Source organism: Narcine bancroftii, chromosome 1 (genome assembly GCF_036971445.1).
Source record: "Narcine bancroftii isolate sNarBan1 chromosome 1, sNarBan1.hap1, whole genome shotgun sequence".
NCBI lineage: Eukaryota > Metazoa > Chordata > Chondrichthyes > Torpediniformes > Narcinidae > Narcine > Narcine bancroftii.
This window is the reverse complement of record NC_091469.1, coordinates 282,326,708-282,343,020: the sequence shown is the minus strand read 5'-3', so window position 1 is coordinate 282,343,020 and position 16,313 is coordinate 282,326,708. Positions and strand designations below refer to the sequence as shown.

Here is a 16,313-nt window from a genome sequence, read left to right as displayed (position 1 = left end):
ATCCCTTCTCATTTCATCAAATTTGGCTTTCCCCCACTCATAAACCTTCATTGTCAGACCAGACCTATTCCTTTCCATAATTTAAACTAATTGTACCATGATCACTGGATCTGAAGTGCTCCCCAAAACACACCTCCGTCACCTGCCCCATTTCATTCCCCAACAGTAGGTCCAACACTGCCCCTCTCTAGTGGGTACCTCAACATATTGCTGCAAAAATCCATCCTGCACACATTTTACAAATTCTAAGCCATCCAGCCCCTTCACGGAATGTGTTTCCCAATCAATATTAGGAAAATTAAAATCCCCTATTAACACAACCCTGTGCTTATTACAAATCTCAGCTATTTCCTTACACATTTGCTCCTCTATTTCTCACCCCCCACTAGGTGGTCTATAATACACCCCTATAATTGTAACCTCACCTTTTCTATTTTTTAATTCCACCCACCCACCCACACTTCCTTACAATACTCCTAGCATTAAAGTAAATGCATTTCAGATTTCCCACATTCAATAAAAGACAATTCAAACTATAACTCTCCTTTTACCTTTATCCATATTTAAAAATTCTTTCTGAATCCATTCTGAGGTCCCCTTATAGTCCTTGTAAATATCTCTCTACCTCCTTTGGAGATTTACAGAATTTTCGAAATTCCCTCCAACACATCAATCCTCAGCGTTGCTCAGAGTAACATCGAGAACTTCATGTTCCGTGATCACAGTTGTCACTTGATGCCATCAAATTCCTTTCTTTGTTTAACCCAGTTCATACTAAGGTCTTGAAAAAACTGCACTTTTCCACCCTCCAACTCACCTGGGCCATTATTTTTCCTGGTATAATCGACTGCTGCACTTAACGTTGCCTCCCGATCCCGGTAATTCAGGAATCTTACCAGGACCAGTCACAGTCTTTAATCATCTGATCTTCTGGGGCCGAGGGTCCAGTAGGCTCTCTCCACATGCAAGTTTTCTTTGGATCTTCCAGTTCCCAACACCTGTAGGATCCAGTCCTCAAAGAAATTCACAGGGCCTTTTACTTCTTTTAGGCCCACGAATCGGATATTGTTCATTCAACTGAAAGTCTTATATGATCTGTTTTATCGAGCAGCAGTTATTTGTCAAGTTTCTATGCCATTGCATTTTCATCCAGGGCCTTCAGTTCTTCATCAGGTTATTTTCCATCTGAGTTGTCAGGTTTTCAGGTGCCATTGCCATCATTGATATTTTGTCTGCCACCTCTCTCAGCACATTTTCTACCTTAGAAAATGCTCCACTCAATGTCTCCATTGTTTCCAGCATCTTTTGCAGATCGGGTGTCAATCCCCCATCTATTCGAGTCTACTCCAACATCATGGTGGCACCTTCACCCCTCCATTTTGAACTTAATGTTGACAATCTCAGTGACTTTTGAGCTTCTTCAACTTTAGTTTTTTGGCTCTTATTTTTCTTACTTGTCATTTTTACTTTCAGCACATCAAATCTTTAGTCTGATGACTTTGAATGCTTCACGAAGAGCTCTTCCAACCCATGTCTGACTCGGTCTTTCGCAAGGCCACACCCCCCACTTTGTTCTCTACATTGAGTATTTTACAGTTACAAAGGGATGAGACACAGTTTTGTGAAATATAAAGTGTTCACAATCACTACTCTGGAGACAAAATCTTGGAGAACAGGTTCAGCTTATTTCAAGTCTGTAGTCGGGTGCCTCTGGTCAGGAGACACACCGGAGGTTCAGAATCATCACTCTTTTCTACAATCCCGGGCTCAATATCACCCCACCTTCATTTACCTTCTTCCAATCAGAATCTTAGTACATTACAATATTCTTCTCCCATCAATCCAAGTATCACTCAGTTCCTCCTTCTTCATACCATCGCATGTTATATTAATTAGTTCATTCCCTCCTTAAGGGCATCTAAATTAATATTCATGTCTCTATTAAGCAAGCACAGTACTAGCTATAAACTACCTTAGGTCACTGTACCAGCCTGAACCAGATCCTTGCATCTTTGGTGCTCCTGATAAGAAGGGGCCCACTACCCAGTACTGTCTACTCTCAAGCTTTTACATACATACTTTGCATTGCATTACTTTTCACAGAATGGTGCAAGTTTAATCGTTTTCATCCATATTTCACAGTTTTCAAACAGCTGCTTTATTAGCTACAGATCCAGGATATGAAATTCAATTCCTGTAATTGGTGGCACAGTTAGTGAAACACTATTATAGAACCGATGGAGATGTGGGGGGGCTGGTAGTCATGGTGGGGAGCTGGCTGATGGAGGACCTCCGTTTTCTTCAGGCTGACTTCCAGGCCAAATATTTTGGCAGTTTCCGCAAAACAGGACGTCAAGCGCTGAAGAGCTGGCTCTGAATGGGCAACTAAAGCGGCATCGTCTGCAAAGAGTAGTTCACGGACAAGTTGCTCTTGTGTCTTGGTGTGAGCTTCCAGGCACCTCACATTGAAGAGACTGCCATCCGTGCGGTACCGGATGTAAACAGCGTCTTCATTGTTGAGGTCTTTCATGGCTTGGTTCAGCATCATGCTGAAGAAGATTGAAAAGAGGGTTGGTGCGAGAACACAGCCTTGCTTCACGCCATTGTTAATGGAGAAGGGTTCAGAGAGCTCATTGCTGTATCTGACCCGACCTTGTTGGTTTTCGTGCAGTTGGATAACCATGTTGAGGAACTTTGGGGGGCATCCGATACGCTCTAGTATTTGCCAAAGCCCATTCCTGTTCATGGTGTCGAAGGCTTTGGTGAGGTCAACAAAGGTGATGTAGAGTCCTTTGTTTTGTTCTCTGCACTTTTCTTGGAGCTGTCTGAGGGCAAAGACCATGTCAGTAGTTCCTCTGTTTGCGCGAAAGCTGCAGTGTGATTCTGGGAGAATATTCTCGGCGACACTAGGTATTATTCTATTAAGGAGAATCCTAGCGAAGATTTTGCCTGCAATGGAGAGCAGCGTTATTCCCCTGTAGTTTGAGCAGTCTGATTTCTCGCCTTTGTTTTTGTACAGGGTGATGATGATGGCATCACGAAGGTCCTGAGACAGTTTTCCTTGGTCCCAACAAAGCTTGAAAAACTCATGCAGTTTGACATGCAGAGTTTTGCCTTCCAGACCTCTGGGGGGATTCCATCCATACCTGCTGCTTTGCCACTTTTCAGTTGTTCAATTGCCTTATATGTCTCATCCTGGGTGAGGACCTCATCCAGCTCTAGCCTTAGGGGCTGTTGAGGGAGCTGGAGCAGGGCGGAATCTTGGACTGAGCGGTTGGCACTGAAAAGCGATTGGAAGTGTTCTGACCATCGGTTGAGGATGGAGATCTTGTCGCTGAGGAGGACTTGGCCGTCTGAGCTGCGCAGCGGGCTTTGGACTTCGTGTGAGGGGCCGTACACAGCCTTTAGAGCCTCGTAGAAACCCCTGAAGTCGCCAATGTCCGCGCTGAGCTGGATTCGCTTGGCGAGGCTAATCCACCACTCATTTTGGATCTCCCGGAGTTTGCGCTGAAGATGGCTGCATGCGCGACGGAAGGCTTGTTTCTTCTCTGGACAGGGTGGCTTTGTAAGGTGAGCCTGGTGGGCGGCTCGCTTCTTTGCCAGCAGCTCCTGGATTTCCTGGCTGTTATCGTCGAACCAGTCCTTGTTTTTCTTGGAAAAGCCCAGTACCTCTTCAGTGGATTGCAGTATGGTAGTCTTCAGCTGATCCCAGATGGTTTCAGGGGACGAGTCCGTGAGGCGGATTGCATCCTCGAGGTTTGCTTTGAGGTTTGCCTGGAAGTTTCCTCTCACTTCGTCTGACTGCAGGTTTCCAACACTGAACCTCTTTCTTGGGGCTTTACTGTTCCTGGACTTTGGCTGGAAGTGAAGGTTGAGCTTGCAGCTAACCAACTGGTGGTCAGTGTGACATTCCGCGCTGGGCATGACCCTGGTGTGGAGCACATCTCGTTTGTCTCTTTCTCACACCAGGACGTAGTCCAGGAGGTGCCAGTGTTTGGATCGGGGATGCATCCAGGTAGTCTTCAGGCTGTCCCTCTGCTGAAAAAGGGTGTTTCTAATGACAAGCCACTGTTCTGCACAGAGCTCCAACAGAAGGCGCCCATTGTCGTTGCACTTGCCGACACCATGCTTGCCCAGGATTCCAGGCCAGGTTTCTAAGTCTTTGCCGACGCGAGCGTTGAAGTCGCCAAGGATGACAACCTTGTCGGCTATCGGGCACACAAAACTCAAAACGGTCAACCAGTTTACCTATCTCGGCTGCACCATTTCATCAGATGCAAGGATCGACAACGATATAGACAACAGACTTGCCAAGGCAAATAGCGCCTTTGGAAGACTACACAAAAGAATCTGGAAAAACAACCAACTGAAAAACCTCACAAAGTTAAGCGTATACAGAGTTGTTGTCATACCCACACTCCTGTTCGGCTCCGAATCATGGGTCCTCTACTGGCATCACCTACGGCTCCTAGAACGCTTCCACCAGCGTTGTCTCCGCTCCATTCTCAACATTCATTGGAGCAACTTCATCCCTAACATCGAAGTACTTGAGATGGCAGAGGCCGACAGCATCGAGTCCACGCTGCTGAAGATCAAGCTGCGCTGGGTGGGTCACGTCTCCAGAATGGAGGACCATCGCCTTCCCAAGATCGTGTTATATGGCGAGCTCTCCACTGGCCACCGTGACAGATGTGCACCAAAGAAGAGGTACAAGGACCGCCTAAAGAAATCTCTTGGTGCCTGCCACATTGACCACCTCCAGTGGGCTGATATCGCCTCAAACCGTGCATCTTGGCGCCTCACAGTTCGGCGGGCAGCAACCTCCTTTGAAGAAGACCACAGAGCCCACCTCACTGACAAAAGACAAAGGAGGAAAAACCCAACACCCAACCCCAACCAACCAATTTTCCCCTGCAACCGTGTCTGCCTGTCCCGCATCGGACTTGTCAGCCACAATCGAGCCTGCAGCTGACGTGGACTTTTACCCCCTCCATAAATCTTCGTCCGCGAAGCCAAACCAAGAATTATAGAACCAACAACCCAGCTTCCAATCCAGACCTCATGCATTCTCCCCCCCCTCCCGTGATTGGTAGGTTAATTGGGCAGCACGGGTTTCATGGGCGGAGAGCCTTCAATTGTGATGTATTGTTAATGTTTAAAAATATATAATCGGAGTCACTAACATTGAGGGTGAGAATCCATTCATCCTGCACTTCCCGCTGCATTGGAAAAGCAACCAACATATTAAAAGACTCACCCCTCCCTCGACACACTCCCTTCACCCTCCTCCCCATGAAGAAGAAGATTCACCAGTGTGAGATTACATCCCACCAGATTCACAGACAGTTTCTTTCCCCTGTTGTCAGACTCTTGAACGATCCTAGCACTTGTAGAATAATGTTGCTTTTACCTTGTACCCACTGGTCTGTCCCTGTAACTTTCCACTCCTGCACTGTGATTTGTTTGCTGAACTATGTACGCGATGTCCAGCTAGACTACTCCAAAACATACTTCCTCACTGTGACAATAAACTTGAACCTAAAAATGAAATGCAAATTGACAACAATTCCAAGACCTGTTTGGATTTATTGCCTCAGTTACCACAAGACTCCAGATCCTCCTGGTGTTTGAGTGAGTGATGTTTAAATATTCCACTCTGCAAACTTTACATGTGAACTCTTTGGTATTTAACCAGGCTATTCGGCTGGGCAAACCCCTTCCCACACTCAGAGCAGGTGAACGGCTTCTGTCCGGTGTGGGCCCGCTGGTGGATGAGCAGGTTGGATGACTGGGCAAACCCTTTTCCACCCTTGGGGCAAACAAATGGCCTGTCCTCAGAGTATACCCGCTGGTGGATCAGCAACTGGGAGGAATGGGTGAACCCCTTCCTGCAGTCAGAGCAGGGCAATGGCCTCTCCCCAGTGTAGATACACTGGTGGTTCAGCAGGTGGGAGGACCAGGTGTACCCCTTTCTGCACTCGAGGCAGGCGAATGGCTTTTCCCTGGTGTGAACCCACTGATGGGTCAGCAGGTTGGAGATCTGGGCGAACCCCGTGCCACACTTGGGGCAGGCGAATGGCCTCTCTCCAGTGTGGACCTGCTGGTGTCTCGGTAGGTTGGAGGTCTGGGTGAAGGCCTTCTTGCACTTGGGGCAGGTGAATGGCTTTCCCTGCTGATGTCTCTTCAAGTTACCTGGAGTTTTAAAGTTCTTCCTACAGTCAGAGCTCAGAAACAGGTTCATCGCTGAGGGGTCAAGAGGGTGTGACCAGGGGATAAATCAACGCAGTCCTGCCCTGGGGCCACAGTGAGGGATCAGCCCGATGGTGGGTCTTGGAGAGCTGAGCCGTGGGTTAATCAATATCAAGGCAGGGACTGGGGCTGTGACCCAGGGAGAAGCGTCCTCCCGCTGGGTGACCCGGTGATGCACTCTGATCATGTGTGTTCCCTGATCCCGGAGTCCCGGCACCGATGCCGTTCTCTTCTCCCGGAGTCCCGGCACCTGGTGCTGTCCTCTGATCCCAGAGTCCCAGCTCCCAGTGTGTTCCCTGATCTCGAAGTCCCGGGTGCTGCGCACTGATATTGGAGTCCCGGCACTCGATGCTGTTCTCTTCTTCCAGAGTCCCGACACCCGGTGTTGTGCACTGATCCTGAAGTCCCCACACCCTGTGCAGTTCTCTTCTCCCGGAGTCCTGGCTCCCAGTACTGCTCTATCTGATCCCGGAGTCCCGGCACCTGATGCCGTTCTCTGCTCCCCGAGTACCGGCACCCGGTGCTGTGCACTGATCCCGGAGTTCAGGCACCTGGTGCTGTTCTCTCCTCCTGGAGTCCCGACACTCAGTGCTGTTCTCTCCTCCCGGAGTCCCGACACCCGGTGCTATTCTCTGATCCCGGAGTCCCGACACCCGGTGCTGTTCTCTGATCCCGGAGTCCCGACACCCGGTGCTGTTCTCTGATCCCGGAGTGCCGGCTCCCGGTGCTGTTTTCTTCTCCCATTGTTCCGACACCCGATGCTGTGCTCAAGCGCCTGACCCGGGAAGCGCGCACTGCACATGCTTGTGAACGACTTTCTGGGCTGCAACGCCGCGTCCCTGGGCTGGAGAACGTGATGACGTCATCCCGCGTGACGTCTCTGTCCTGCGTTGCTTAAAGAAGCAGATCTGCCTCATGACAAGAAATTCAAACTGTGAGTGAAGATCAATTCTCACCGCCCCATCACGTGGCGACGTGTAGCGTCTCCGGCGTGAGCGCACTGACGTCACGGCCCGCCAGCGTCGTTCCCTCAGCAACGGGCTGGTCCACGGAGGGAGGCCGCGGCCTGGAGGTGAGACCTGTTCCGGGCGGAGCGGCACCGAGTGGTCGGGGCCCGGCCCTTGTTGCTGCCTGGGGTGAGGGCGGCCTTGGGGAGGAGGACGAGCGGCACCAGGGGCCCGGCAGGGCCTCGTTCCCCCACAGTCGGGCCGGTGGGTGAGGGAAGGGGGGGGGGGTGTGAGGGAATGAACTGGGAGCCACCTCCTGTCACACGATGGGGTGAGGGGGTGGATAAGGAAGAAGGAACCCTGCCAACGGCCTGGGCAGTGAGTGAGTTCCCCTGTGAAACCTCCACCCCTCTCCCCGGCCACAGCCCTCATCTCTCCCCCCCTCCACCGCCCCGGGCCGAAGGGATCCTGGGTGGAGCAGCAGTTGGGGCGGGGAAGGAGGGAGATGGGAGAGGGAGGGACGGACAGGGTACAGGTAGACTCCCACACAAAGTAAGTGTGAGGGCAGCGGACGGAGGATAAACGGCAGTGATGACCCCACCTCTCTCTTTCCCCACCCCCCACTCCAGATTCCACTAATGCCCACCCGATTCAATATCTTCTTCCGGGGAGAGGCCGTTCATCTGCTCCGAGTGTGGGAAGCAGTTCACACCGCTTGTTCACACTGTCTTCTGAACAGCTTGTTCACACGCAGTTTGCAGAGTGTGGAATATTTAAACATCACTCACTCAAACACCAGGAGGGACTGGAGTCTTCTGGTTATTGAGGCAGCACATCAAAACAGGTCTTGGTATTGTTGTCAATTTGCAATTTGAATTTGCAATTTGTTTTCAGATTCAAGTTTATTGTCACATGAACAAAGGTGCAGTGAGGAAGTTTGTTTTGGAGCAGTTTAGCTGGACATCTCATACATAGTCTAGCAAATAAATCACAATGCAGGAGTGCAGAGTTACAGGAACAGATCAGTTGGTACAAGATAAAAGCAGCATTATTCTCCAAGTACAATGATCATTCAAGGGTCTGATAACAGGGAAAGCAACTGACCATGAATCTGGTGGGGTGTGATCTCACACTGGTGAATCTTCTCCATGGGGAGGAAAGTGTCTGGGGAGGGGTGAGTCCTTTAATATGTTGGTTGCTTTTCCAAGGTAGTTCTCCCTCAATATTAGTGTTTCCAGCATTTCAGGTCCGGTCCTTTTTGATTAACGGCAGAACTAAATTGTCAACTCTTTCCTGCTTTTGTTCTGATTCAATTTCCAGCATCTGCAGGATTTTACTTTCCAAAAATAAGAAGTTGAATTTAAGCCTCAAATAACACTTTAACTTATTTCATTATGTGCAGTTAAGCTTTTCTTCTGCCTTTCTCGCTGTTTAGATCACTCATCGCAACTTGCTCTGTTCAATGGAATGAACCATAGAGCATTACATCACAAAAAAAGACCACTTTGTCTAGTCCCAGTGACCTGCACCCAGTCCATAGCCCTCCACACCTCTCCCATCCATGCACATTCTTATCAAATGTTAAAATTGAGCCCACTTTCACCACTTCAGCTGGTAGCTTGTTCCACATTCCCACAACTTTCAGTACAAAGAAGTTCTCCTTAATCTTTTCCCCTTTTACTCTTAATCCATGTTCTTTGGTTTGTATCCCACCTAGCCTCAGTGGAAAAAGCCTATCTACATTTACTCTCTATCCCCCCCTCATAATTTGAAATACCTCTGTATCAAATCTCCCCACGTTCTTCTGCGCTCCAGGGAATAAAGTCCTAACCTGTTTGACCTTTCTCTGTAACTCAGTTCCTGAAGTCCAGGCAACATCCTAGTAAATCCTCTCTGCACTCTTTCTATCTTATTGATATCTTTCCTGTAGTTCGGTGACCAAAACTGCACACAATACTCCACATTTGGCCTCACCAATGTCTTCTCCAACTTTAACATAAGGTCCCAACTCCTGTATTCAATACTTTAATTTATGAAGGACAATATGCCAAAATCTCTCTATCCACCTGTGGCACCACTTTCAGGGTATATTGTATCTGTATTCCCAGATCCCTCTTTTATATTGCACCCCTCAGTACTCTACCGTTTACTGTGAATGTATTTTCTTGGTTTGTCCTTCCAAAATGCAACTTGTCGGACTTGCCGGCATTAAATTCCATCTGATATTTTCAGCCTATGTTTCCAGCTGGTCCAGATCCCTCTGCAAGCTTTGAGAAGCTTATTCGCTGCCCACAGTTCCTCCAATCTTATTGTCAAACTGGCTGATCCAATTTATCATCAGATTATTGATATATAGTCCTGAGGCACACCATTAGTCACAAGCCTCCGGTCAGAGAAGCAATCATCCACTACTTCTCTCTAGCCTCCCCTGTCCTGGCATTATTGAATCTAGTTCACTACTTCACCATGAATACCAAGCATCTGAACCTTCCTGAATAATCTCCCATGCAGGACCTTGTCAAAGACCTTACTAAAGTCCATGTAAATATCCACAGCCTTTCCTTCATCAACTTTCCTGGTAACCTACAAAAACCCTTTTAGATTAGTTAAACACAATCTACCGTGCACAAAGCCATGTTGACTATCCCTAATTAGTCCATGGCTATCCAAATAATTGAATATATTCTCTTAGAATACCTTCCAATAATTTGCTTACTATTGTCTATAATTTCCAGTTACGTTTGGAGCTTTTTTAAACAACAGTACAACATGAGCTACCCTCCAATCCTCTGACACCTCACCCATGGCTAAGAACATTTTAAATATTTCTGCCAGAACCCCTGCAATTTCTACATTACCCTTCCTCAAGGTTCAAGGGAATATCTTGTCAGACTCTGGGGATTTAAGACATCAAGACCTTCCTCCTCTTTAATCTGTATAGGTTCCATGATCTCACTGCTTGTTTTCCTTACTTCCCATGACTCTGCCTGTTGCCTAATGGGGAAAAAAAAATCAGTTTTGGCTCCATATAAAGCTCTGATCTTCAAGGGGACCAATTTTGTCCTTTAATATACCGATAAAAACTCTTTGGATTTTCCTTCACATTTTCTGCCAAAGCAACCTCCTGTCATATTTTAGCCTTCCTGATTTCTTTGAGTGTTTTCTTGCATTTTTTATACTCCTGAAGTAGCTCATTTGCTCCATGGTGCCTATACCTGTTTATACACATCTTCTGAACTAGATCCCCAATATCCCTAAAAAACCACAGTTCCCTATGCCTTCTAACCTTGTCTTTGATCCTGACAGGAACATACAAACTCTGTACTCTCAAAAGTTAACCATTGAAGGTCCTCCACTTACTTCAGATATCCTTGCCCAAAAACAACTTATCCCAATCCATGCACTCTAGATCCTTTCTCATTTTCTCAAAATTGGCCTTTCTCCATTTTAGAATCTCAACCCAAGGCCCAGACCTATCCTTCTCCATCTTTAACAAATCTAATGGCATGATGATCACTAGACCCAAAATGTTTCCCTAAACCTACTTCAGTCACTTGTCCTGTCTTGTTCCCTAATAGGAGATCCAGTATTGCACTCTATCCAGTTGGTACCTCTATAGAGATTTAGAAAACTTTCCTGAACACATTTGACAAACCAAACCATCCAGTCTTTTTTACAATATGGGAGCCCCAGTCAATATGCTGAAAGTTAAAATCTTCTACGATCACAACCTTACAAATCTACAGATTTGTTCCTCCAATTCTCGCTGACTGTTGGGTGGTCTATAATACAACCCCATGAGTGTGGTCCTACTTTTCCTCAACTCTACCCATATAGCCTCAGTAGTTGATTCCTCTGGTCTATCCTGCCTGATCACAGATATGATATTTTCCCTGACAAGTAATCCCACCCTTTCATCTCTTGGAATATTGAGCTGCCAGTCCTGCAACCAAGTTTCCCTAATGGCCACAATGGCCTAATTCCACATGCCAATCCATGCTCTGAGCTCATCTGCCTTTCCCACCACACGCCTTGCATTGAAATAGACGCATCTGAGAACATTTCCACAACATTAAACCCATTGAGTTCTAACAATGCATGCAATTTTAACAATTTTTTTCCCATCTCCAATCCTCTATGGACTCCAGCACTCTGGTTCCCATCCCTCTGGAAATCTAGTTTAAACATATCAGAACAGAATTAGCAAACCTTCCCGCAAGGATATTAGTCCCCTTCCAGTTCAAATGCAAACCATCCTGTTGGATCAGGACCCACATTCCCTGGAAGAGACCCCAATGATCCTGAAACATGAAGCCCTCCCTCCCACACCATGTATTTAGCCACATGCTAAGCTGCATTATCCTCCTGTTTCTGATCTCACTAGCACAGGTAACAATCCACTACCCCAAAGGTACTTCCTTCAATCTTGCACAGTCCCTCATCTTTATAGGGATACTCAGCTTCTTTCTCCAAACAGCTTCTTGCTGCTGCCTCACCCCTTTCTAAATTCTACTGTTGCCGCTCCTCAGGTCACCTGACTTCTCGCTCCAATCAGCTTCTTCCTCCAATTAAGGCAAATGGAATGCCAGCATTTATTTCGAGAGGGAAAGAATATTATCCCTCAATAGAATAAAATCCTGCCCCAATATTCTAGGTAATATACTGAATATATTAGGGTAGGGGTTAGGACAACGCATTACAGTGCCAGCAATCAGGAATGCGGTTTGAACCTGATGCTGTCTGTAAGGAATTTGTATGTCCTCCCTGTGTCTACATGGGTTTCCTCCAGGGCTCTAGTTACTTCCCACCCTTCAAAATGTACCAGGGGTTGTAGGTTAATTGTGTGTAATTGGGCTCAGGCTCATGGGCCAAAAGGGCCTGTTACCGTGTTGTATGTTTTGGTAAAAGCAAGGATGTAATGAGGCTTCGTGAATCACTAGTGAGATGATGGCTTTGGGCCCTTTATCAAAGGAAGGGTGTGTTGGTGTTGGAAAGGAGCCCAGAGGAGGTTTACAAGGAGGATCCCTGGAGTGACCGATTTTCAAATTCTTATAATTTGAAGGCTCTGGGATTGTTCTCACTGGGATTTAGAAGAATGAGGGCGGGTGTCTCGTTGAAGCCCATGGAATACTGAAAGGCCTGATTTCGTGTACATGGAGAGGATGTTTCCTCTGGTGGGGGAGTCTGTGACCAGAGGGCCCAGCCTCGTAATACAAAATGTCCCTTTAGAACAGAGAGGAGGGAACAGACAGTGGTGAATTTGTGGAATTCGTTGCTGCGAGTGGCCAATTCATTGGGATATTTAAGGTGGTGGTAGGAAGGGAATTGAGGGTTGTGGAAGATGATAGCAGAATGGAGTTGAAAAGGATAATTAATCAACCATGATGGAATGGCAGATCTAGTTAGATAGATATCAAGTCCATGAACTTCGCAGCATTGGAAGAGGTTTCCTCACCTGGATTTTAAATCGGCCCCTGAGTGTCAGATGCAACCCCAGCTCCCAGCGCCTGGATGTCACTCTCCCCACCTGCATTTCCAAGGCGGGGGTTTTCTCACTGCCCACGATACACCCAATCAATGGAGCCTTCTCTGACCACAATGCCTCATGCTTGGCAAAGGACTCCCTCCTCAACTGCCTTTCAGAGCACCGTGCATGCTCTTTCCAGGGGAGTTGGCAGTGCATCCTGGTTAAGGTGCTTGTTGGGAACTGAAGGTAATTCACCTCCAGGTGCTGGGAGCAAAGTACGACGTTGGGGTACTGGAACAGAGGGCTCATGTTGTGGGGGATTACAACGCCTGGCTAAAGGACAGTTCTCCCCAGGTCCTGGCCCTAGTCCCAGCCTCGGTGTTGATTTAACCCCTGCCCAGCTCTCCAGGAGCCTCCATCGGTCTGAGCAGGTGCTGTGTGCCCTGGGGCAGGACTGCATTGATTTATTCCCCTGGTCAAACCCTCTCTTCCCCACAGCGATGAACTCGTTTCATTGCTCCATCTGCAGGAAGACCTTTAAAAGGTTGAGTGAGTTGATGAAACACCAGTGTGTCCACACTGGATAGAGGCCCTTCAGCTACCCTGTGTGCGGCAAGGGTTTCACCCAGACCTCCAACCTGCGAAGGCATCAGCGGGTCACACTGATGAAAAGCAAGAAGGCCTTTACCAACAGGTCCAAGTTTGAGAATCAATGGTGGATCCGCACTAGGGAGAGGCCCTTCACCTGTACAGAATGTGGTGAGAGGTTCAGCGAGTCTTGCGAGTTCAGGAGTCATCAGTGGATTGACACAAGTGAGAGGCCTTCACCTGCCTGCAGTGTGGCAAGGGCTTTACCTAGTCCTCCCACCCACTGAGGCACCAGCGGGTCCACACTGGGAAGAGGCCATTTGTCTGTCCCGAGTGTGGATAGGGGTTTTCCCAGTTATTCAGCCTGAGAATGCACTGGCTGCATCACACTGAGGAGAGGACGTTCCCCTGTTCCAAGTGTGAGAAGGGTTTCAACCAGTGCTCCCACCTGCTGACCCACCAGTGGGTCCACTCTGTGGAGAGGCCATTCATCTGCCCTCAGTGCACAAAGGGTTTCGTCTAATCCGTTCACCTGCTCAGAGTGTGGGAAGCAGTTCACCCAGTGGAACAGCCTGGTGAAACACCAACGAGTTCACACACAGTTTGCAGAGTGTGGAATATTTAAACATCACTCACTGAAACACCAGGAGGGACTGGAGTCTTCTGGTTATTGAGGAAACAAATCAAAAGAGGTCTTGGTATTGTTGTCAATTTGCAATTTATTTTCAGGTTCAAGTTATTGTCACATGTACGAAGGTGCAGTGAGGAAGCTTGTTTTGGAGCAGTCCAGCTGAACATTCCGTATGTAGTCCAGTAAACAAGTCACAGTGCAGGAGTGCTGAGTTACAGGGACAGACCAGTGGGTACAAGGCTAAAGCAGTGTTATTCTACAGGTATGAGGATCATTCAAGAGTCTGATAACAGGGGAAAGGTGAATCTGGTAGGGTGTGAGCTCACACTGGTGAATCTTCTCCATGGGGAGGAGGGTGAAGGGAGTGAGTCTGGGGAGGGGTGAGTCTATTAATATGTTGGTTGCTTTTCCATGGCTACAGGGTGGAGGTGGAGATGGATTCTCTCCCTCAATGTTAGTGACTCCGATTAAATATATATATTTTTTTAATTAACAATACAGCACAAGTTTTACGATGAAGCTATCCAAATTTTAAATCCAATTTGTGTTAATCACATTGGCGGTGGTCAGGAAGTGCAAAGTGATTACCTGTAAATGAACTCTCATAAAAAAAATAGGAAACTTTTCTCAAAATCTGGCAACTGAACTTCATTACATAGGTTCAAGGCTATAGTGTGGCCCCCTGTGCTTCGTTGCTTGTGCCCTCACCCCCCCACCCCCCCCAACCACTGTCCATGTTATGGGGGAGGATGGGGGGGTGTCCATTCTAATCAGGCTAAATCGAGATGAATGTAAGAGACCTGGAGGATTGGCGTTGAGCTCCGACAGACCCTGTGGTCAAGGTGTTTTTTCTTTACATTTTCCTTTTTAATTTGCCACTTATCTCGGTTTGTGGTGTCTTGTTTTTTATGTTGAATAAGCATTTTTGCCTTTTCACATAAGTTAAATTTCTTTATTTAAATGGTTAATGTGCTTTTTGTTGTTTTCTGTTGTGAGGGTGATAAAAACAGATTCAGGAGAAGAAATGTAAATATACTTTTTTAAATATTTTATTTAAGATTAATCATCACAAACATAATAATTACTACATCTAGGTACATGTATCATATGGTCAATCACTATATATATATATATATATATATATATACAACCTCCCAACTCATATCTTCCCTCCTCACTTCCCCAACTATAAAGAAAGAAAAGGGAGATCATTATTTAATTTTAAAATCTTATAACTAAAAAGCTTCTTGGCTGCAGGAGTGAAGACATCCACTGGAATGGACTGAGACCTCATACTTTAACATCAACAGCTTTCGAGTAAGGGCTCTAAACTTTAATTTAAAAAAAAGAATATTTATCTCAAATTATACATAATCTTCTCTAAAGGAATGCAGGTTTTCATTTCATTATGCCATCTTCCGATTTACACATAATAGCTAAGTATTTTTTAGAAACTGCTCGTGATAAATGCAAAAATTCATTTTGATACACATTTAGTTTCAATTTTAAAGCTGTTGATTTAAAATCTAACAAAAATAACATTGGATCAAAAGATAAATTTATTTTTGATGTCTGCTCTAAAAATGATTTAATTTGTAACCAAAAACTTTTAACCTTGGAACAAGTTCATGTCGAATGGAAAAAAAAAGTACCTATCTCTTGACCACATCTAAAACATATATCTGAAGAACTTAGCTGAAAATGTTTAAATTTAAGTGGAGTCAAATATAATTGATGTAAGAAATTATACTGAACTAATCTATATCGTAGATTTATTACTTTCATCATACTATCTCTACATATATTTCTCCAAACATTCTCATCAATCTTTTTATCTGGGTCCAGTTCTCATTTCATTCTAGATTTATGAAGATCAGGTTTAGGCAATTTATTTTGTAGCAATTTATACATTTCAGAAATAATTTTTTTCTGAAAAATTCTAACGAAGATTGTCTAGGTGGTTTTAGATCATGACCTAATTGTTCTAATAATTCTTTAAAACTTGATAATAACAAAAAATATTTTTTTTTTAATTTAATTTTTTATTTTTCATGCCATAAACCATATTGATCAAGATACATACATTTTCCTTCTTAAATATATAGTGTCGTTTTCTCCCCCTCCTTCCCTCCTTCCCTCCTCCCCTCCCTCCCTCCCTCACCTCCCCTCCCATTTATTTAAACTTCAGAATATAAGATACATTAAACCCGTTAAACAATGTTGTCACTCAATAAAAATAAACAAATTCCAGAGTCAGTTCTTTTCATTATCTTCTCCTTCTGTCATTTTAGGTGGTAGATGTCCACGGTAGGTTTTCTCTATTGTGTTTCATGTATGGCTCCCATATTTGTTCAAATATTGTAATGTTATTTCTTAAATTATATGTTATTTTTTTCTAATGTAATACATTTATTCATTTCTATATACCATT

At 45.8% G+C, this 16,313-nt stretch overlaps 1 protein-coding gene across 1 annotated transcript; it reads right to left on the bottom strand.

Annotated features, from left to right (window-relative positions):
- Positions 1-4,858: 4,858 nt before the first annotated feature.
- Positions 4,859-7,136, bottom strand: LOC138745058 (zinc finger protein 239-like). Its single transcript, XM_069902137.1, has one exon. The coding sequence runs from the start codon at positions 6,239-6,241 to the stop codon at positions 5,666-5,668; it is 576 nt and encodes a 191-aa protein (XP_069758238.1). The 5' UTR covers positions 6,242-7,136; the 3' UTR covers positions 4,859-5,665.
- Between the last annotated feature and the right edge of the window lie 9,177 nt (positions 7,137-16,313).

Bases quoted from the DNA above. Each gene is read 5' to 3' on its own strand.
- LOC138745058 (XM_069902137.1), bottom strand. From the start codon at position 6,241: ATGAACCTGTTTCTGAGCTCTGACTGTAGGAAGAACTTTAAAACTCCA.